Genomic DNA, 24,585 nt, shown 5'->3' on the forward strand with positions numbered 1-24,585 from the left:
GCCCAGCTCCTGCCCCAAGGACTGTGGATGTGGGGGAGACATCCACATGCTGCAGGCCTGTTTTGCCCCCGGTGGAATCTGATGATGAAGGCTCCTCTGACCAAGAAGACATGAGTGACAGGGAGGAGGAGAGTGTGGCAGACCGCTCAGAAGGAGATCAATTATCTAGCTCCTCCTTGGATTCGGAACAAGAGTTAATGATACAGCCACGCATGCGGAGAGCGATGCATAGGCAACAACAACTGAGAGATTATTATCAAAGAAAATGAGGCCACCTGTGGTTGGGTGGGGCTGTGGTAATTAGTGAGTCTGCTATATATAGCAGCCTGTGGGTTTGGCCATTGTGGAGGATTATCTGATCCTTGTGTTTCGTGACTGCTTTACTGACTTTGACCTTTTGTGTGCTGATTTTTCCCCATTGTGAAACTAAACCAGGGCAAAGTGTGTTTCACTTTGTGAAAGAAGAAGGACTGTGAATTGCCTCACAACTGCAAGCTAAGTATCACAGAACTGATAAGGGACTTGTACAAATTACCAATTTGTTTGGAGACGAGTGCTCTTTGCTATACCAAAAGAGGGCTTTAGGTTAAGTGAATTTTCATTATAAAGAACATTGTTTTGAATTTTCAAACGTGTGTGTGTCTGAAATTGTATCTGTGCATTTTTGGGAGGATTCTATCAGAGAGCTCGACAGAACAGAAGACGAACAGCTGACAGCGAGCAGGAGGGTGGCTCTGTTGGTTGTGGATGAAACCGGGAAAGGGCAAAGTCAGGCTGGGCAGAGCAGAGGAGAAGTAGAACAAAGGAGAAGGGGTTGAGATGAAGATCAAGGCCCACCCTTTCCTCATCCTAGAGAGCACAGGGAAGAATGCAGAAGAGAGCAATGTGGATTGTGTGGCTTAGGAAGAAGGAAAGGCCCCCGATTCCCCTACAAGGGTATTAACCTGATCTTACGCAGCTTCTGCTCAGGCAATCTCACACTACTCACAAGAGCCTACAAAACTTTTGCCAGAAACATCCTAGACTACTGCTCATCTGTCTGGAACCCATACCACATCTCAGACATCAACACCCTTGAAAATGTCCTAAGATATTTCACCAGAAGAGCCCTTCACTCCTCCACTCGAAACAGAATATTCTACGAAAATAGACTAACAATCCTGGGCCTAGAAAGCTTAGAACTACAGCGCCTAAAACACGATTTGAGTATTGCCCACAAGATCATATGCTGCAACGTCCTACCGGTCAATGACTACTTCAGCTTCACCCGCAACAACACAAGAATGGTGGAAGGTCTTAAGTATAAAACGTATCAGGCAAGACTAAATGAACTCAATCTGTATAGTCTGGAAGACAGAAGGAAAAGGGGGGACATGATCGAAACATTTAAATATATTAAAGGGTTAAATAAGGTCCAGGAGGGAAGTGTTTTTAATAGGAAAGTGAACACAAGAACAAGGGGACACAATCTGAAGTTAGTTGGGGGAAAGATCAAAAGCAACATGAGAAAATATTATTTTACTGAAAGAGTAGTAGATCCTTGGAACAAACTTCCAGCAGACGTGGTTGGTAAATCCACAGTAACCGAATTTAAACATGCCTGGGATAAACATATATCCATTGTAAGATAAAATACAGGAAATAGTATTAGGGCAGACTAGATGGACCATGAGGTCTTTTTCTGCCGTCAGTCTTCTATGTTTCTATGTTTCTAAGAGCACGCAACAGATTCAAACTTAATATGAACCGCTCCAAACTTGACTGTAAAAAATATGATTTCAACAATCAAGTTATCGAAGCGTGGAACTCATTACTGGACTCAATTGTGTCAACCCCTAACCCGCAACATTTCTCCCTTAGACTCTCCACGATTGACCTCTCCAGGTTCCTAAGAGGCCAGTAAGGGGCGTACATAAGTGCACTGGTGTGCCTTTCGTCCCCTGTCCAATTGTCTTTCCTTTCTCTCACTTATCATATATATTTTCTTTCTTTCATTTATCCTCTCCTCTAAGTTCACTTTACCCTTATATATACCGTGTTTCCCCGAAAGTAAGACAGTGTCTTACTTTCTTTTTATCCCCAAAAGCCCCACTATGTCTTACTTTTGGGGTATGTCTTATATTGGGAAAAAAATTGTCAAATTTTTTGTTTTAACCATAAAATTAACATTTATTAACAACCTGAACAGTATTGTATTCACCACAAAACAGCAGATGATACCCCAGTATGCCAGTGTGTATGTTTTACTGATGTATGATTAATACTGTGTGCATTACCGCATTTTAAGCAGGAGGCGGCAGTGACAAGTGCAGGGGACGGCGCAGTGACGTATGGAGAGGGGGGCGGCGCGGAAGTGGGCAGGAGGCGGCACTCATTAAGATCAGAGGGAGGTGGCAGACGCGGCGACGTATGGAGAGGGGGACGGTGCGGACGTGGGCAGGAGGCGGCGCGCAGCTAGATGAGAGGGAGGCGGCAATATGTCTTACTTTCGGGGTATGGCTTATATTAGCCGACCCCCCTGAAACCCCCAATATGTCTTACAATCGGGGGTGTCTTACTATCGGGGAAACAGGGTATTACTACATGTCTATTTTTCTTCCTATGTATTTGTGTATTGGACAAATGAATAAATAAATTAAATAAATAAAATAAATAAAGGCACACCTGGAAATGGAGTTTAAAGGAGAGGCAGTTTTTGTTGGGAACAAACATTGAATGCATCTAGTGTGGAGAGTTGTAGCCTGTATTCTTGGCATTCCTCCTGACTGTTTGAATTATTGTTGTGCTTCTGTATGCTTATCTTGCTAGAATTATTGGTGTGAATTCTTCGGTTTTGGGACACAGCCCTGCTGGAGTGACCGATTTGCAATCATTCTGCTTACAGCGTTTGGACTGGAGTACGAATCCCGTTTGGACTGTCGCACGAATCCCAGTGACCAGTTAGGTCCCACAGAGTTGGCCTTCTCCAGGCTCCGTTGACTAAACAATGTCATTTGGTGGGACCCAGGGGAAGAGCCTTCCCTGTGGCGGCCCCGACCCTCTGGAACCAGCTACCCCCAGAGATTAGAATTGCCCCCACCCTCCTTGCCTTTCGTAAACTCCTTAAAACCCACCTATGCCATCAGGCATGGGGGAATTGAGACATCTCCCCCGGGCCTGTACAGTTTATGCATGGTATGTTTGTGTGTATGTTTTTGCTTTTTAATAAGGGGTTGTTAGTGACTTTTAAATTATTAGATTTGTTCTATATTGCTTTATTGTTGTTGTGAGCCGCCCCGAGTCTACGGAGAGGGGCGGCATACAAATCAAATCAAATCAAATCAAATCAAATCAAATCAAATCAATAAATAAAGTATCTGCTGCCAGAAGCTGCTACAGGTTTGTGAGAGAGCTTTCCTCCAGGCCGGAGAGTAAATGGGATGTTGAGGGCAAAGTTGGTGCCAATAAAGGGATTCATACCAGTTGTCTGGCTGTCTTGCGTTTGTGCCACGCCCTGGTTCATCACAAGGCTATACCAGGGTGTCAAACCCATGGCCTGCAGGGCAGATGCATCACATGCTGGCCATGCCTACCCCATTTAGCAAAGGGGGGAAAAGTTGCAATACATCACATGGCAACAACATGATAGCACGCGTTTGACATCCCTGGGTTATGCAGATCTTTAACTCAGGTTATTTGTATTTGTAAAATATAACTCAACTAATTTATTTACTATTAAAATGAAGTTCTTTTCCTTTGTATTTTTCAAGTGTTTCTAAAAGCACTTTCAATGTGTTTTTTTCTTTTGTTTGAATGTGTATATGCATCTTTATTATGCCTTTGTTTTTATCTTTTTGATTTGTTTAAAAGCACTAGAAAAATTAAATTAAATTAAGTTTTAGAATAGAATAGAACAGAATTATTGGCCAAGTGTGATTGGACACACAAGGAATTTGTCTGGGTGCATATTATCTTGCCGCTCCGAGTCTCCGGAGAGGGGCAGCATACAAATCAAATTAATAATAATAATAATAATAATAATAATAATAATAATAATAATATGCTCTCACTGTACATAAAAGAAAAAGATACACTTGTCAAGAATCATATGGTACAACACTTAATGATTTTGTACACTAAATGAACCATTATTGATGTCTAAAGGACATGGTTCTCTCGTCATGTGCTTAATATTCTGGACCCAAGCAGACATCATGTTGGTTCATTTTAAATTTTAAAATTTCTTTTAAAAACAGCCACTGACCCTAACTTGGCTGCTTCTGCCGAATGGATTTCTAACTTCTGAACTGCCTTACAAAGCAAATCCATCTGAACTATCTTCACTTTCCACCATCTTAATTAGTAGGGACGAAAGATATTGACAATATATTGATCTTAAAAAAATGTTAGACCTCAATAGATGTAAGGTCTAGATCAGTGTTTCCCAACCTTGGCCACTTGAAGATATCTGGACTTCAACTCCCAGAATTCCCCAGCCAGCATTTGCTGGCTGGGGAATTCTGGGAGTTGAAGTCCAAATATCTTCAAGTGGCCAAGGTTGGGAAACACTGGTCTAGATAATTCCACTGCCTTAACCCTTTTAGCTCAAGCAAAATAGATGAACTTTCAGAGAGTAATTCATGAGAAATACAAGCATTTATTTTTTCAGATCTTTGCTCCTAAGACTGGCTTGCCGCTCCACGCTACTATACAGTTTGAAGAAGCTGGATGCCCTTATGGCTAAGACTGAAGACATTCCGTTTTTTAAATCAATTGATATCAGTCTAAAATCAATCTAATAAATATCTTGTAATATTTTCATTGCCATGGTATTCTATATAAACCAAGATATACGTTGCAGCACTCAAAACAATAAACGTAGCTTTCTTGCCTCTCAATCTTCGAAAAGTAAAGCCACAAAAATCAGGTGCCAATTATGACTCCAAAGCTACACACGCGCCAAGTGTGTTAATCAGTTTAATGAAGCACACATTCTACAACTATGCTGCTTCTCCCACCATGATCTCCTGTCAGAGAATGGAACTCATTTGTGGCTGGCACCTGAACCTAGTTTAAACTGGTACACCATATTGTGGGAAGGCATTCTGCCACCCTCAGCAGATGGTCGCAAGCTTGATGCATGCCAAAGATTTTCAGCTAGCGTTTTGATTCCTGTTCCAAAAGATACAGTGCCCACAAGTACTTCTGTCATTTTACAGAAGAGAATCTAGCTTATATAATTTGATTATATTCATACTGTAAGATTGCGAAATTTATACATTGACTTTATGCTTCAATGATATTGTCCTGAGGCAAAAGCCTACAGGTAATAGAAACATAGAAGACTGACGACAGAAAAAAACTTCATGGTCCATCTATTTATTTATTATTAGATTTGTATGCCGCCCCTTTCCGCAGAATCGGGGCGGTTAACAACAGTAAAAAGACAACGTAAACAAATCTAATATTAAAAAATTCTAAAAAACCCAATTTAAGAGATCAGTCATACATACAGTCATACCATACATAAATTTTATAAGCCATGGGGAAGGGAATATTTCAATTCCCCCATGCCTGACGACAGAGGTGGGTTTTTAAGAGTTTACGAAAGGCAAGGAAGGTGGGGGCAACTCTGATACCTGGGGGGAGTTGGTTCCATAGGGTCGGGGCCGCCACAGAGAAGGCTCTTCCCCTGGGTCCCACCAAACAACATTGTTTAGTCAACTCTGTGGGACCTAACTGGTCGCTGGGATTTGTGCGGCAGAAGGTGGTCCCGGAGATATTCTGGTCCGATGCCATGAAGGGTCTGCCCTTATACGATTTCCTGTATTTTATCTTAGGATGGATATATGTTTATCCCAGGCAAGTTTAAATTCAGTTACTGTGGATTTACCAACCACGTCTGCTGGAAGTTTGTTCCAAGGATCTACTACTCTTTCAGTAAAATAATATTTTCTCATGTTGCTTTTGATCTTTCCCCCAACTAACCTCAGATTGTGTCCCCTTGTTCTTATGCTCACTTTCCTATTAAAAACACTTCCCTCCTGAATCTTATTTAACCCTTTAACATATTTAAATGTTTTGATCATGTCCCCCCTTTTTCTTCTGTCCTCCAGACTATACAGATTGAGTTCATGAAGTTTTTCCTGATACGTTTTATGCTTAAGACCTTCCACCATTCTTGTAGCCCGTCTTTGGGCCCATTCAATTTTCTCAATATCTTTTTGTAGGTGAGGTCTCCAGAACTGAATACCGTATTCCAAATGTGTTAGATTTTTTTTTTTAAAAAAGTATTTTTTAATCCTTTTAAATCATTTTTTAAAACCTTCCTGGCTTGACAACAGGGTAACCAGAAAGAAAGCAGGACAGACAAGGATGATTCCGATCTTCACCAGTGTGTTAAGGATCGTGTTTAAAAAATGTGATCATTCATGTATCACTTCGATTTTTCATTCCATTTGAATGATGTTATCATTTGGGCCATGTGAGAACAACAATTAAAAAGAATGAAAGAAAACTCTGTAGCTATTCTCTTCATCATTAGCAAGTACTTTAGATTGGAAGTTTGTTTGGGTAGCCTAGCTCCCCCAGATAAAAATAATGCTGCATTCTTTCCACACACATGCACCCCTTTGGAACCCCAACATTAAAGCAAGTTGGCCTTCTCCGGGTCCCGTCGACTAAACAATGTTTGGCGGGCCCCAGGGGAAGAGCCTTCTCTGTGGCGGCCCCGGCCCTCTGAAACCAACTCCCCCCGGAGATTAGAATTGCCCCCACCCTCCCTGTCTTTCGTAAACTACTCAAGACTCATTTATACCGCCAGGCATGGGGGAGTTGAGATATTCCTTCCCCCTAGGCCATTACAAGTTATGCATGGTATGTCTGTGTGTATGTTTGGTTTTATAATAAGGGTTTTTAGTTGTTTTATTATTGGATTGTCACATGCTGTTTTTATCATTGTTGTTAGCCACCCCGAGTCTACGGAGAGGGGCGGCATACAAATCCAATAAATAATAATAATAATAATAATAATAATTATTATTATTATTATTCAAAAGGAAAGGTAGCACTATTTTTGATTGCTAGAGGGAGCTATCACAGTCACAGCTTCCTCTGCTAGCATCAGTGTTAAAACGCTGCTGGCTTTGTCTTTTTGTTTGAGCTTTTGAACAGGTGAGGGAAAGAAGTTGTGGAAGACACCAAAGGCTGGTTTGGTCCTGCTTAAGCATTCACGCTAACTACAGCTGACGTCTAATTGCCTTGTGAAAAACTGGAAAGAAGACACTGGATGGCCCACCTTCCTCCAAATAATAAAAAGAGGTAGCAAACACCCTAGGGCTGGGATGGCGAACCTATGGTATGGGTGTCACAGGTGGCACGCGGAGCCATATCAGTTGGCATGCAAACCGCTGTCCTAGCTCTATTTCAGTCTGCACGTCCACGCTTGCCAGCTGATTTTGGGCTCATGTGGAGGCTTTGGAAGGGCATTTTTGGCCTCTGGAGGGCCTCTTTTGGGGGGGGGGGAGAGGCATTTTTGCAGAGCCTGGGGAGAGTGAAAAACGGGCCCACTGGAAATGGGGGAATGGGGTGGTGGTGATGAGTGGATGCGCAGGAGCCAGGGCAGCATGGGGGTATCACATACGCATTGCAAGGGGTTGTGGCACATGGGGGCATTGAATTATAGGTCCCGCCAGACGACATTTTTAGTCAACGGGACCCGGAGAACGCTGACTCCGTGGGACCTAATCAGCCGCTGGGATTCGGGTGGCAGAAGGCAGTCCTGTAGGTATTCTGGTCCGATGCCATGTAGGGCTTTATAGGTTGATTAGATAGATAAGATAGATAGATAGATAGATAGATAGATAGATAGATAGATAGATAGACAGACAGACAGACAGACAGACAGACAGACAGACAGACAGACAGACAGACAGACAGACAGATTCAGACATTATGTTCGTGTTTATCATCAAATGGCATAGCCTACCCAAAAATATTCAGGAGAAAAGTACTTACTGTCTTTAAACGCCTTGCAGTAGCCAAGAAAAGATAACAGAAAGAATAGGGCACACAAGAGGTCAGCTCTGCCAACGATCCCTGCAATCTTAAAAAGGAAAGGAAGAAGAGTTCAGTTAGTAAATGAGGCTCTTACCCTCCATTCAGCAACAGTCTTTTAAACTACAAGTAGTCCTCAGCTTACAACAGTTCATTTAGTGACCATTTAAAGTTACAACAGCACTTAACAACTGTGACCCTAACTAGGATTCAACTCTTCTCATAAGCAGAGAGAAGATACAAAAATTAGCAAAATCCAATGATTCCTGCAGCTATGGTATGCTTGTATGTATGAGTGGTTATTTAAATTGGGGTTTTTAAGATTATTTTAATATTAGATTTGTTTACATTGACTTTTTATATTGTTGTTAGCCACCCCGAGTCTTCGGAGAGGGGCAGCATACAAATCTAATAAATACAAATACAAATACAAATGAAACACTTGGGGGCTCCATATTAAATTTCATATAGGAGATCTATGCCCCTGACAAATATGCACTGACATGTGAAGGTGTGTAAGAGATGGGGTGGTGCAATGGTTAGAGTGCAGCACTCAGGCTACTTCCTCTAACTGCAAGCTATAGTTCAGCAGTTCAAATCTCACCACTGGCTCAAGGTTGACTCAGCCTTCCATCCTTCCAAGGTGGATAAAATGAGGACCCAGATTGTTGGGGGCAATAGGCTGATTCTGTAAACCGCTGGTCAGAAGCCGAGGACTACCTGTAGTTTTTGAGGACCAAACCGAGATTCACAGAATAAAAGGGCTAGAACAGGGGTGTCAAACTGGATTTCTTCGAGGGCCAGATCAGTATTGTAATTCATCTCCATGGGTTGGTGAAGGAGGAAATGGGACGGACGTTTCCTGAAGCATTTTGCCGGTCAAAACAGAGTGTGGAGGGGCTGCGCGAGCACCCACACACATAATTTTCAGCTTGGTCAGTTTCCTGCAGCACTTTACTGGTCAAAATGGGGCACAGGGTGTCGCACAAGACTCCGCCGTGCCATATTTTGTCTGCCAGTGGCACCACAGGCTGCTCCTTTGCTATTTCCAGAGCAGTCTTGAGTTTGATACCCCTGGACTAGAAGATACCTTAGAGATCATCTATCCCAACCTCTCACCTTTACAGGAATTTGCTCTTAACCCTGCTCTTCTGTTCGTAATTACAGTGTTCCCTCAATTTTCGCAGGTTCGAACTTCACGGAAAGTCTATACCACGGTTTTTCCCACCCAATGACGTCATATGTCATCGCCAAACTTTCGTCTGCCTTTAATAAATATTTTTTTAAATAAACTTTAATAAATAAACATGGTGAGTAATAATCTGAATGGTTGCTAAGGGAATGGAAAATTGCAATTTAGGGGTTTAAAGTGTTAAGGGAAGGCTTGTGATACTGTTCATAGCCAAAAATAGTGTATTTACTTCCGCATCTCTACTTCGCGGAAATTCGACTTTCGCGGGTGGTCTCGGAACGCATCCCCCGCGAAAAGCGAGGGAACACTGTACTATACATGTGTAGGGTTTTTGGGTCAAATAGACCCGAACATAACAACAGGGGTAAACTGTTGATTTTAGCTACTGTAAGTGTTTTTTTGAATACCTATTTCATTAGTAAACTCTATGTGAACATGATTGATCATAAACAAATGAAAAATGAAATTAAAAATGATTTTTTATTTTTATTTTTTCAGAAAAATGTAATAGTACACGTGTACTGTTTCAGTTCTATTTGACCCAAAGAGTTTTACAGGTCTGAAACTTGTGATTAATTGATTTTTACAGGTCTGAAACTTGTGATTGATTTACTTTTCTTCATTTGAGCGGTTGTTACCATGAGTGTGGTTTTTGGGGGTGGGATGGGGTTTTTTTGGGGGTTTACCTGTCGCTACATGCTGATTGTTACACTTGTACTGTTCGGGTCAATATTGACTTTTATATTGACTTTTAAAGGTCTGAAATTTGTGATTGATTTACTTTTCCTCATTTGAGGGGTTCTTACTATGAGTGTGGGGTTTTTTGGGGTGGGGGGGTTAGGGTTGATTTTTTTGGTTTATCTGTTGCTACGTGCTGATTGTTACACTTGTACTGTTCGGGTCAATATTGACTTTTACAAGTCAGCAGAGTTCCTGGCACTGCGCATGTGTTGCCATCTTGTTTTTGGGTTTTTTGGGGGGGGGGATTGTTTGCCACTGCGCATGTGTGTATGTGCTTTTCGCACACGTTCCCTGCACACCCATCAGACATATCCACGCAGTGTGGGAGGAAGCAAACTGGCAGCAAGGTGAGTGAGAACCCACTCCTGGTGAGAGCCATATAAATCATGACCTACTCCTGGGAATTTTGTATCAAGAAAGACATTGGCTATATCAACATGCAGCACATTTTGGGGGTGTTTTGATAGGAGACGGACTTCCAAGGATTCATAAAAACTAGGGATTCTGCCATACAAGTACCGGTACTTACACTTTCTCCTAGCAAAATGCTATCATCGATCTTCCCAACTATGGACGCGCCTTGCAGTCTTTATGCCAATCAAGATATACTTTTAAAAAATAAATAATTAAAATTTAAAATTTAAAATAATTAAATTAAATTAAATTAAATTAAATTTATGAGCCGAGGTGGTGTAGTGGATAGAGGGCAGTACTGCAGGCCACTAAAGCTGACTGCTAGATCTGCAGGTCAGCGGTTCAAATCTCATCACCAGCTCAAGGTTGACTCAGCCTTCCATCCTTCTGAGGTGGGTAAAATGAGGACCTGGGTTATGGAGGCAATAGGCTGGCTCTGTTAAAAAAAGTGCTATTGCTAACATGTTGTAAGCTGTCCTGAGTCTAAGGAGAAGGGCGGCATTAAAAAAAAATTGAATAAATAAAAAAATTTAAATGAATAAAATATAAATTATCGGCATCTTTTGAAACCAAGATCTCTCTAAGGGATTAGTAATACACCAGAAATGTCAATGCAAAGGACACACAAGCAAAGAGAAGTTGCAACATAAAATCAGGTATGCTGTATACAGACACACACACACACACACATATAGGAAGGCATAAAAGACAGGTAGCAAAAGGTTAGATGATGGAACCCTAATGTTTATGAGCACTTCTCCACCCCCGAGTCATTAGGTACTTACACATTCAGTGTGCACAGGATGTACAGCAAACAGCAAAGCCGCTAGGAAGGAGGATTTGGGGACAAAGTTGAGCCTTCTGCCTTTATTGGTGTAGTGCAGCCCACCCAATAATATTGAGAAGACATCAACAATTAAGACAGAAATAATACAATGGAGTATTATATTGATGATATGAAAGCCCAATGGGTGGAAGCCTCCAGCTAAAAGGTAATTAATCCTATACAAGGGAAGACAAAAAGAAAACAGTGAAGTTAAAAACAGGAACAAATGAAATTGGAATATGTTAAAATAATCCATAAGGGTGCTTTATGTATATGCACAGAGATGGCAGTGTCCGTGTAAGTTAGTATAGGGGAGACAGTGAAGGGAAGTGACAACAGGGATGCAAAAAGCAGACAACTTAACACTTGGCCTAGCAAGCATCAGCAATAGGAAACACAGTGATACCTCTACCTAAGAACGCCTCTACTTACAAACTTTTCTAGATAAGAACCAGGTGTTCAAGATTTTTTGCCTCTTCTCAAACCCAAGCCTCTGAAACTGTAACCGGAAAAGGCAGGGAGAGGCCTCCGTGGGGCCTCTCTAGGAAACTCCTGGGAAGAAACAGGGGCGGAAAAGGTGGGAAGAAGCCTCTGTGGGGCCTCTCTAGGAATCTCCTGGGAGGAAACAGGGCCTTCCCCCCTCCCTGTGGTTTCCCCAATCGCACGCATTATTTGCTTTTACATTGATTCCAATGGGAAAAATTCCTTCTTCTTACAAACTTTTCTACTTAAGAACCTGGTCATGGAACGAATTAAGTTCGTAAGTAGAGGTACCACTGTAAGCTCTTCTCAAACTAGAAATAGATGATCCTTTTTAGAGTTTTTGGTCTTTTCTTCTCTTTCACGTGTTTCATCTTTTCCTTTTGGTCTTCCCCAACCAGTGATTCAACCTGAGTTCCAGGACAGTTTCTGAACCTCTGTTAGTACCAGAGCGACATTAAAATAGTAGCAGTCAAGAAGAATGATTTTGAAGCCAACTGAATGTGTAAATCATACACCTTGTGTCCTGCATGCCAAAGCTTCCAAATTTAATCCTTGGCAACTCCGAGTAGGAGTGGAAAATTTGCACCCATTATATAGCAATATGGCACATTGAGTGGAAATGCTACTTTGTCCATGTGCCGCCTCTATGTTGTCCATGTGCCGCCTCTATGTTGGTTGAGGCAGGCAGGATTCCCTTGAGTACCATTTGTTGGGGCTCAAGGGAAAGGGGGGGTTTTGCCTTCTCTTTCTACTCAAGATCTCCTATGTACAATTGGTGGGCCACTGTGTGACACAGAATGCTGGACTCGATGGGCTTTGGCCTGATTCAGCACGGCTCTTCTTATGTTCTTTATTTATTTGTTTATGTTTATAAATAAATCAATAGCCTTTCCTATTTAATTTAATTTAATTTTTTACATTTATAAGCCACCAAATCCCTGTTGGACACTGGGTGGCGTAAAACAAAATTAAAAACAACATAAAACAATTAAAAAAACTCTATAAACAGTCATCACTTTTATTTTTTATTTTTAAATTTATAAATGCGCTGAAATGGATAAAATGACAAATGCAATTAAACGAGTAAGAATCAAAGCAACCAAAGAGATATGGAAAAAATGGTATGAATGGATCCGCAATAAAAATTGAATATATCAATATAAAGTATAAGTGTACATTTAAGAAAGTTAAATATACACATCATAGGTTTTATTAACTCGTGGAAATGTATATAGTTTGCTTAAGATACAGAGATATGATTTGTGATCTTAATATGCAAAATGAAACTGTATTGGATCTGTAATGCCAATTATATGATTTTTTTTTTTACAATAAAAGTTTAAATAATTTTTTTAAAAAAACATTCATCACTCTTAGGTCGGAGCTAGATATTGTTGCTCAACGATCCCAGAGCTCCTGACGAAGCTAGGTTTTTAAGGCTTTCCGGAAAGCCAGGAGAAGCTCGTTCCAGAGAGCCGGGGTCATCAGAGAAGGCCCTCCTACGTGGCCCCACCAGTCAACATTGTTTGGCCGACGGGACCTGGAGAAGGCCAACCCTGTGGGCTCTAATCGGCAGCTGGGAAGTGTGAGGCAGAAGATGGTCCCGTAAATAATCAGGCCCTAAGCCATGTAGGGCTTTATAGGTGATAACCAATGCCTTAAGTTGTGTCCAGAGACCGACTGGAAGCCAGTACAGCTTGTGGAGTACAGATGTTATATGAGTGTATTTAGTAGACACACCCATTTACAACTTATGTGGCTGTGTTGTGGACTAATTGCAGTCTCTGAACGCTCTATAAGGGTAGCCCCATATAGAGTTAGATGTTTACATTGGGATTTATCCCACTAACACCAGTCCATAGGCCTGCAAAGGAAAGCTGGAGGTTATTCCCTTATTCCTCAAGAGGTTCTGAGTATGTGGATGTGACAACAAATGTACTATAGTGGACCATATATTTCAATGAGAACTATAACATAATGGCAGCCTTCCCACCGAGTAAACAAGGCAAGCACCAATGAAACTACATGTTGTGTTAAAATGTTGCTAATATGGTTTGTGGAAGCAAGCACAGTATACATTCAGGGTTTTTCGCGATCTAGAAATGAAGGACCACATTTTACTTATGAGATGTTTCCAACCGTTGGTAAGAGGAGAGGTTATTCTACACGAGGAACCCAAAACAATGGTCACATATTATAATCCTCCGACAGACTATGCACCCAGATGGGAAAATTAATCTATATTTACAACACTAAATGACTAAATAGACAACATCTCAATGAATTTTATCCCCATCAATGATCCCAAAAGTAAGCAATCTTAAAGTAGCCTAAAATGTCTCACCTGAAAGTCAATACAGTAAGCGGTCGGTAAGATTTGTGACTTGTATTGCTACTGAGTTTATTTCCCCAAAAATCATGATGCCACAGATCACCAAGTGGGGTATCAGCCCTTAGATCCTGAAAGAAATGAGGCCCAAATTTAGGTGATCATCATGGATCAGAACCTGAGCTCTAAAGCTGTAAATCAAAATAATTGTTCAGCTGAGATTGTGCCTGAATTGTGTATATAACCCGTTAGAATGCTTAATCGCTACTTTTAGGTTGGAACAACAGTCTTTGAAACTTGTTTTAAAGCACAGGTCACCAACCAGAAACAAAGAAAGGAAGGAAGGAAGGAAAGAAGGGAGGAAGGGAGAAAAAAGAAAGAAAGAAAGAAAGAAAGAAAGAAAGAGCATTGCTAAGTTAGTTTCACCGCACATTACAAGTTGGCAATGCCCACCTAGTCACCTGACCACCAAGCCATTCCCACCTGAAGCCACACCCACTGACCTCCAAGCTATGCCCACAGAACCAGTAGGGAAAATTTTTAGACTTCACCACTGGTCTGCAGGACTTCAAATTATGAATTTGGTGGTCCATGGGATTTAAAATTATAAAAATAATGACCTTGGTGGTCCCTTCTTGGTGGGAAAAAGTGTATAAGACACACCTTTTCTCCCCCTAAAAGAGGCTGAAAATTTGGGTGCGGCTTATACTCCAAATGTAGCTTTTTTGAAGCTTTCTTCCCAGCTCTAATAAGGTGCTAATGGCCGAAGATGATTTTTTTTTCCAGCCCCAATGAGGTGCTAACGATCTTCCGGTTTGAAGGATTTTTTCATTGCTACTCCAAAGAAGGTTTTTTGCAGCCCTAAGTCTTTGCAGGCTTGTTTTCATTACTACTCCCTCCGAAGATTTTTTTTCAGACCTATCCAGGGGATATAATAATGTGCTGAAGCTGACCAGAGTAAGGACGCTAGACATATGAATACCTGGTAGGTGGATCCACCACCACCACCATTTTTCTCCTGCAAAACTAAGGTGCATCTTATACTCCAAAAATACAGTAGTTATCAACTACAGGTAGTCCTCGAGTTACGACCACAATTGAGCTAAAAATTTATGTTACTGTTCTGCCTGGCCCCAGGCCACCCAGAAACGAAGTAATTAATAAAACACACAAACACAGGCTTGTAAAAAATAAAGTAAAGAGGTGTTCTTTATATTCAGAAGGCTGCCAGCCATGGAGTTTCAGAGAATGTTATTTTAGGAGTTCAGAAGGTCAGAGTTAATTCACTCAAGTCAGTACAGAAGCCTTTCTGGCTTACTTAAGCCAAAACTCAGAATGTCCAAAGGTATCCACCGCGAACACGAAACCACAATTCATCAAAGTCACTCCAAGAACTGAACTGATACTCCTACACTGTTTTCTGTAAACACTTCCCTTTATTAAGGTTGCGGCAGCATCTTTAAGTCTGACCTATAATGTTTCGGCATCCCATCATTCTCCTGACCTGAACATTCAGCATAGGATTATTCCTAAAATCTTCCCCATCTGATTCAGAGGAAACTCTAGCTCAGGGGTGAGCAATTAATTTTGCCATAGAGCCACATGAGAAATTGGGATGGTTTTAGAGGGCCGGACTGATATAATTAACTCAGTTCTACCCAATACTGTATATTATTTGGTAGAACTGAGTTAATTATATTATAATTATAAATTATGATTATATTATATATTATATATATAATTATATATTATATCTTGAACACCTGGTTCTTATCTAGAAAAGTTGGACCAACTTCCGCGGGCCGGTCATAGACAGCGGGGGGGGCCGCATCCGGCCCTCGGGCCGCATCTTGCCCAGGTCTGCTCTAGCTGGAGAGCTGACTGGCTTCCTCTCTTTGTCTCCAACCCTTTCCTCATCCCTTTCCCCTCTTGGTTCACTGTCTGATTCCTCCTCCAGCCAGACCGATCTTCTGTGATCAGATGGCTCCCACTCTTCTGAGTCAAAATCAGCAGCCATAGGAGCTGACCTGAAGCCAACTACAACAGTTGCTAAGTGAAATATTTGTTAAGTGTGTTTGCCCCATTTTACAAAGTTCTTTGCCATATTTGTTAAGTGAATTTTTAAGTTAGTAACACGGTTGTTAAGTGAATCTTGCTTCCCATTGACTTTGCTTGTCAGAAGGTCTCAAAAGGAGATCACACGACCGTAGGATACTGCAACCATAATAAATTTGACCCAGTTGCCAAGCAGCTGTATTTTGATCATGTGACAATGGAGATGCTGGAACGGTTGTATGAAAAATGGTTATAAGTCACTTTTTTGCTGTAGTAAATTGAGTGGTCACTAAATCAACTGCTGTAAGTCAAGGGCTACCTGTACAAGTTGAATCCCCTGCTGAGATTCTTTCTTAAGTTTCATACAGCTTATTAAACGGTTCTGTTTTGAAAATGTGTAGGCCACCTCTTTACCTTGCAGATGAATAACGTTAACAGAAGAAACAAAAGACAAAAAAGCTAATAGGAAGAATAATGTTTGTATCTATTGCCAAGGTGAGGTTATATATCTACACAAATACATATACGGTGGTACCTCTATTTAAGAACTTAATTCATTCCGTGACCAGGTTCTTAAGTAGAAAAGTTTGTAAGTAGAAGCAATTTTTCCCATAGGAATCAATGTAAAAGCAAATAATGCGTGCAAACCCAGTAGGAAAGAAATAAAAGCTCGGAATTTGGCTGGGAAGTGGAGGAGGAAGAGGAGGAGGACAGTTGCTGCTGAAGGAAGAAGGTGAGGTGAGGGAAATCAAAAAAATGCAAAACCTTAAATCTTAAAAAAAAAAGAAAGAGGGACTCTGAGGCGGCGAGGAGGAGCATGCGCCTCCCATACACCCAGTGCGAAGCTGCCTCCCATACACTGCGCCAGAGAGAGAAACCCAGGAAGAATGGCAGGAAACTGGCTGGGCCTTCGTGCCACTCTCAAATTTCCTGAGAAATGTTTCCGGGCTCGGGTTCTTAAGTAGAATATGGTTCTTAAGAAGAGGCAAAAAAATCTTGAACCCCCGGTTCTTATCTAGAAAAGATCTTAAGTAGAGGCGCTCTTAAGTAGAGGTACCACTGTACACTGCTCAACAAAATAAAGGGAACACTTAAACAACAAAATATAACTCCAAGTAAATCAAACTTCTGTGAAATCAAACTGTCCACTTAAGAAGCAACCCTGATTGACAATCAATTTCACATGCTGTTGTGCACATTCAACTTTGAACAGAACAAAGTTTTCAATGAGAATATTTCATTCATTCAGATCTAGGATGTGTTATTTCAGTGTTCCCTTTATTCTTTTGAGAAGTATACATACACATGCACACGCGCACATACAAAACATGCATGTGAAAGAAAGAACAATGCTTCCCATCCTTTCAGGAATGCATTTTGACACATTCTTTTGCATCTAGGTACATGAACCTCAAGTATCACTCTGCACATGTTTGGAGTTCTTCCATCCATTTGGTTGTCCTGGTTGACTATACAAGGGATGCAAGCAAGAACTAAGACTATGTATTGCTTCAGAAGCAAGAATCACTTGCAGGAAATAAGAACTCAGATCCAAACAAGCAAAGTAGCATTCTCAAAACGTTTGGGACTTCAACTCCTGTGAATCTCACCTTTAATGGCCAGTAGCAATAAACCATGAGAATTGGAGTGCCAAGCATCTGCAGAACATGCAGTTGTTTATTACTGATACATATATTCATTTGGCTATCAATCCCACCAGTGTGGTTCATGTTACTACCAATACTTTGTTAATACCAATACTTGCCAATATCTCAGCTTGTTGGCGGAAGAATTCTGGGAGTTGACAAGTCTTAAAGTTGTCAAGGTTGGAGACCTCTGTACTAGGCAACTGTACAAAGATGAACTCATCACTTTCTATGTTGGCTTGGAAAATTCTGGGAGTTGAAGTCCACAGGTCTTAAAAGTTACAAGGTTGGAAATCCCTATTGTAGACATTGATCCAAGAAAGCTTGGGTGCATCCAAACACTCATCTACTACTGGGGTGATATGAAACCAGCAAGAGAGAACAATACTGAGTAGCTGAGATGGCATATGAGAAAGGTAGCAGTTCTGCATTGGTTGCCGATCAATTTCCGGTCACAATTCAAAGTGTTGGTTATGACTTTTAAAGCCCTTCATGGCATTGGACCAGAATATCTCCGAGACCGCCTTCTGCCGCACGAATCCCAGCGACCGATTAGGTCCCACAGAGTGGTCATTCTCCGGGTCCCGTCAACTAACCAATGTCGGTTGGCGGGCCCCAGGGGAAGAGCCTTCTCTGTGGCGGCCCCGGCCCTCTGGAACCAACTCCCCCCGGAGATTAGAACTGCCCCTACTCTCCTTGCCTTCCGTAAGCTCCTTAAAACCCACCTTTGTCGTCAGGCATGGGGGACATCTCCCCCAGGCATATACAATTTATGAATGGTATGTTTGTATGTATGTTTGTTTAGTAAATGGGGTTTTTAAATATTTTAAGCTACAATTTAGATTTGTGATGAATTGTTTTATTTTGCTGTGAGCCACTCCGAGTCTGCAGAGAGGGGCGGCATACAAATCTAAATAATAAATAAATAAATTATAGCCAACAAATTGCCTTTTTGATTCACACCCTGCCCTATAACACATACCGCACAGCACGAAGGCCAAGAACTATGCTAGATTTAATTTAACAATAATTTCAATTAAATTATTAAAATAAAATCTTTGTGACTATTCCCTACATATTTAATAATTGTTTTCTTTCTGTACTATTAAAAATGATTATTACCTAGCAACATTTGGAGGCATTCTGAAAGAGTGTCCAACTTATGCCCGTAATATAATTTAGCAATTGGGAGAAGGACAAAATTTGTTGGAATCCATGCCCTCTATTTTAAAGCCTTAAAAGGCTTCATAATTGTACAGCTCGATCCTAGGCATGTTTAATGAGAAATGAGTCATAATTTAATCAGTGCATTTCAATGAGAGGTAAAGCACACAGAACTGTAATTTCTAGGATTTCTCCCTCATATTAAATACTTCAGAGATAGCGGGAACATATTAATATATTTGTTCTGCACTAATAGAAACTTTAGCAAAAAACAGCAGGCAGTCTCATTACATCCATAAGGCAGAACGCAAACAATAAGAAATTATTCATGCATGCTGCCCAAAGTATTACAACGCTCAGGAATAATTTATTCTACAGCTTATATCCATGGGCTTATCTTCAGTAAATACAAAAATAAGGCAAAACAAACCGAAAGCTCAGAAAACAGCTTGAAATGAAATGCTGGCATTAGTGCATTAGTGCAGTTTGCACTGAACCACTTGTTATTTTAAATAGAGGAAGGATTTTACTTGGACAACCTCTGTAAAAATGCCTGACTCGTTATTTTTTTTTTAAAAAACCAACAACATATAAGTGGTGGTCAATTAGCAAACATGGTCTAATCCACTCTATCGTTAGATTTCATTTTTAGTTAATGAGTGCCTACAGCAGGGCATATTCAATCTTTCTAGGAATGGATTTGACAGGAAGCCAACCAACATATATAATTATAACGCTTTGGAGACTAAAAATATCCATTGGCATAGCCACATTCACGATCCAAAGCTCACTTCAACAGATGGATTCTTTACAGCGTTCCTCAACCTTGGCAACTTTAAAGGTGTGTGGACTTCAACTCCAGAATTCCCCAGCCAACTTTCCAGTATGCGTGTCAGATCTGCCATCAAACCGCTTCAGCCCTGCTTTTGCTGTGCTTTGATTGGCAGCCTGCCATAAAATGTATGGAGGGGGAAATGGGAAGATAGGGAGGGGGGAAATCACCGGAACCAGAGGCGCCATCCAGAGACAACAGTGGAAAGATCCAAGGACACAAGCCTGGCTTCAGTGAGACCTGTGCACATACGCAGGGGGATGGATTAAGTTGTGTGTAGGGCATTGCATTATGGGTGTGGGCATCCGAGCTGAAAAAGGTTCACCATCACTGATCTAGGGAGACAATAATGAAACCTACACAAGTAATGAAGAGCAATTGATTAGGTAGGTTCCATTTATTGCAACCTTTGTTCCAATGCATATACAGTGATACCTTGTCTTACAAACCCCTCGTCATACAAACTTTTCGAGATACAAACCCAGGGTTTAAGATTTTTTTGTCTCTTCTTCCAAACTGTTGGTTATGACCTATAAAGCCCTTCATGGCATCGGACTAGAATATCTCCGGCACTGCCTTCTGCCGCACGAATCCCAGTGACCAGTTAGGTCCCACAGAGTTGGCCTTCTCCGGGTCCCGTCGACTAAGCAATGTCGTTTGGCGGGACCCAGGAGAAGAGCCTTCTCTGTGGCGGCCCCGACCCTCTGGAACCAGCTCCCCCCAGATATCAGAGTTGCCCCCACCCTCCTTGCCTTTCGCAAGCTCCTTAAAACCCACCTCTGTCGTCAGGCATGGGGGAATTGAAATTTCCCTTCCCCCTAGGCTTATAGAATTTATACATGGTATGCTTGTATGTATGAGTGGTTCTTTAAATTGGGATTTTTTAGGTTGTTTTTTAATATTAGATTTGTTTACATTGTCTTTTTATATTGTTATTAGCCGCCCCGAGTCTTCGGAGAGGGGCGGCATACAAATCTAATAAACATAAATACAAACTATTTTCACCTTACAATCCCAAGCCGCCGCCACTGGGATGCCCCGCCTTCGGACTTCTGTTGCCAGCGAAGCACCCGTTTTTGCACTGCTGGGATTCCCCTGAGGCTCCTCTCCATGGGAAACCCCACTTCTGGACTTCCGCGTTTTTGCGATGCTGCAGGGGAATCCCAAAAGCGCAAAAATGGGCGCTTGTTGGCAATGGAACTCCGGAGGTGGGGTTTCCCAGCGAGGGGAGCCTCAGCGAAATCACATCATCACAAAAACACGGAAGTCCGGAGGTGGGGTTTCGAGGACTTCCGTGTTTTTGAAATGCTGCAATTTTGCTGAGGCTCCCGGCATTGGGAAACCCCACCTCCGGACTTCCGTTGCCAGCAAAGCACCAATTTTTGCGCTGCTGGGATTCCCCTACAGCATCACAAAAACACAGAGGTACGGAGGTGGGGTTTCCCATGGAGGGGAGCCTCAGGGGAATCCCAGCAGCGCAAAAACGGGCGCTTCGGCTGGCAAAAGGGGTGAGTTTTGGGCTTGCATGCATTAATCGCTTTTCCATTGATTCCTATGGGAAACATTGTTTCATCTTACAAACTTTTCACCTTACAAACCTTGTCCCGGAACCAATTAAGTTCGTAAGACGAGGTATCACTGTACTTTTAAGTATTTTCCAAGATAAGGTTGAACAGGCTAACACTAAATCCTTAATAAATAAAACCCTTTGACATCAGCCAACAATTTCAGAATATTTATAACAGAATTCCATTTTCAGTTGTTCGCCTCTGTCTACCATATACGATGCCACAACTTCAAACCTCGTATTATAGAGCTTAGATTGGTTGCTGGAATTTTTCAAACAACTTACAAAGGTGTCACTTTGTCAAAGCATGTAAGAATAGGCTTGTGCCAATAAAATGACATCAATCTTGCAGCTGATTTTCTGCTGGAAAGCTTTCTCCAACCTAACAACCAAGGACTTGGTGTCAAAGGGTCAGGTCTTATGGATTTCCTATCAGGAGTCTTATACATTGAGTTTGGAACAAGATTATGCTGCCCTAATTGTCCACAGAGTTATATATCTGATCTGACAATGACATCCTATACCGCATCTATCATCACAGACCAGCAAGGCTCTCTTTCCCTAATGGAAAGTTGGTGTACTGTGTTCAGTTCTGGAGACCTCACCTACAAAAAGATATTGACAAAATTGAACGGGTCCAAAGACGGGCTACAAGAATGGTGGAAGGTCTTTAGCATAAAACGTATCAGGAAAGACTTAATGAACTCAATCTGTATAGTCTGGAGGACAGAAGGAAAAGGGGGGACATGATCGAAACATTTAAATGTGTTAAAGGGTTAAATAAGGTTCAGGAGGGAAGTGTTTTTAATAGGAAAGTGAACACAAGAACAAGGGGACACAATCTGAAGTTAGTTGGGGGAAAGATCAAAAGCAACGTGAGAAAATATTATTTTACTGAAAGAGTAGTAGATCCTTGGAACAAACTTCCAGCAGACGTGGTTGGTAAATCCACAGTAACTGAATTTAAACATGCCTGGGATAAACATATATCCATTGTAAGATAAAATACAGGAAATAGTATAAGGGCAGACTAGATGGACCATGAGGTCTTTTTCTGCCGTCAGTCTTCTATGTTTCCAATACAATGATCCCCCACTCGTTGCGAGGGTTCCGTTCCAGGAACCCCCGCAACGAGCGGGTTTTCGCGAAGTAGCGCTGCGGAAGTACAAACACCATCTGCGCATGTGCAGATGGTGTTTTTACTTCCGCAGCGCTAGCGAGGAGCCGAAGATTGAGGACTCAGCTCGGAAGCTGCACGGGTGTTTTAAAAGGTCTCCGCCGGCATGGGGGGCTTCTTAGCACCCCCCCAAACCCGAGTTGGGGGTTCGGGAGGTGGTAGGAAGCCCCCCATGCCGGCGGAGACCTTTTAAAACACCCGTGCAGCTTCCGAGCTGTGTCCTCAAGCCAAGCGCAGAAGTTAGCCTTGAATCCCTTTGAATCCCACCGCTTCTGCTGGATACGGGCGATGGGGGGGCGAGCTGCCACAGCCCCTGGCTTCCACGCCGCTCGTCCCACCCACCGCCCGTATCCAGCAGAAGCTGCTGGATTCAAAGTGATGCTGGGAGCCGCAGGCGAAAGGAGCTCGGGCATCGGAGCGCGGCGCCAGGCATTGTTCTCCGGACCCCGCCCGCTCAGCCCCGCGGCGGCCCTTTCCCTCTCCAGGCTGCGGGCGGGGTCCGGAGAACAATGCCCGAGCTCCTTTCGCCTGCGGCTCCCAGCCCACCGCCTGTCTCCTGCTGCCCGGTTTAGCCAGGACACGAGCGGCGAAATGACTTGGAGGAATGTGAAGCTGAAACCGGCCGGTTTCAGCTTCACATTCCTCCAAGTCATTTCGCCGCTCGTGTCCTGGCTAAACCGGGCAGCAGGAGACAGGCTTTGAGTTTTGGCTGCGGGGGGAGAAGTAGGACTTTCCTAACTCCCTCGCCCCGCAGCCAAAACTCAAAGCCTGTCTCCTGCTGCCCGGTTTAGCCAGGACATGAGCGGCGAAATGACTTGGAGGAATGTGAAGGCTCAGCGGATCAAGGCCGGCTCCTCTCGGCCCAAGCGGCTGCCTTGATCCGCTGAGCCTGGCTGGCCCGGAAGATCGTAGCGCACGTTGGCTGCACCGGCGGCGACATTGCTGCCGGCTTGGCTTCGCTCGCCGGTGCAGCCAACGCGCGCTACGATCTTCCGGGCGAGCCAGGCTAAGTGACGGAAGGCAGCCGCTTGGGCTGAGAGGAGCCGGCCTTGATCCGCTGAGCCTGGCTGGCCCGGAAGATCGTAGCGCGCGTTGGCTGCACCGGCGGCGACATTGCTGCCGGCTTGGCTTCGCTCGCCGCTGCAGCCAACGCGCGCTACGATCTTCCGGGCCAGCCAGGCTCAGCGGATCAAGGCCGGCTCCTCTCGGCCCAAGCGGCTGCCTTCCGTCACTGAGCCTGGCTCGCCCGGAAGATCGTAGCGCGCGTTGGCTGCACCGGCGAGCGAAGCCAAGCCGGCAGCAATGTCGCCGCCGGTGCAGCCAACGTGCGCTACGATCTTCTGGGCCAGCCAGGCTCAGCGGATCAAGGCCGGCTCCTCTCGGCCCAAGCGGCTGCCTTCCGTCACTGAGCCTGGCTCGCCCGGAAGATCGTAGCGCGAGTTGGCTGCACCGGCGGCGACATTGCTGCCGGCTTGGCTTCGCTCGCCGCTGCAGCCAACGCGCGCTACGATCTTCCGGGCCAGCCAGGCTCAGTCACGGAAGGCAGCTGCTTGGCCCGGGATGCTGGGCCGAAAGGAGCCGGGCTTGAAGATCGCAGCGCGCGTTGGCTGCGGTGGCGAGGGCTTGCAATGGAGGGTGGAGGAAGCGGCCATGGGAGGGCGAGCTGCCTCAGGGAGGAGGATCGGGCGGGACCAGGTGGGGGCTGGAATTTCTCCGCTGGGAAGAAGCGGCCAGGGCGAAGGGCGGGCGAGCGGCGAAGGGCGGGCGAGCGGGTGCTGGGGAGGGCTTCTCGCCCTCCCGCCAGCAAGAGGGGGGAGCGAACGGCGTGGGCAGGCGAAGGGCGGGCGAGCGGCAGCGAGGAGTTTGCGTGGGCGGTGGGGAAACTCCTCGCTGACGCCAGCAAGAGGGGGAAGACCCAGGGAAGCCGCCCAGCAGCTGATCTCCCGGTTGCCATCTACGCATGCGTGCCCGGCACGCATGCGTAGATGGTATTTTGACTTCCGGGTTGAAAAATCGCGAATTACCCTGTTCGCAATGGTCGGGGACGCAATAACCGGGGGATCACTGTAGTGGGTCTTAAAACTTTTACTAAAGTTTTTCTGCAGCTCTGTTACATGAGCCTTCT

General features: G+C 43.5%; 1 protein-coding gene across 1 annotated transcript in view; it reads right to left on the reverse strand.

Annotated features, from left to right (window-relative positions):
* Positions 1–24,585, reverse strand: part of TMTC4 (transmembrane O-mannosyltransferase targeting cadherins 4) — an 84,721-nt gene that overhangs the window by 35,202 nt on the left and 24,934 nt on the right. The window contains 3 exon segments of the mRNA XM_070751228.1: positions 7,996–8,083; positions 11,167–11,383; positions 14,035–14,150. Of these exon segments, the coding sequence (XP_070607329.1) occupies positions 7,996–8,083; positions 11,167–11,383; positions 14,035–14,150 (421 nt within the window).

This window comes from Erythrolamprus reginae, chromosome 4 (assembly GCF_031021105.1).
Source record: "Erythrolamprus reginae isolate rEryReg1 chromosome 4, rEryReg1.hap1, whole genome shotgun sequence".
NCBI classification, from domain to species: Eukaryota; Metazoa; Chordata; class Lepidosauria; order Squamata; family Dipsadidae; genus Erythrolamprus; species Erythrolamprus reginae.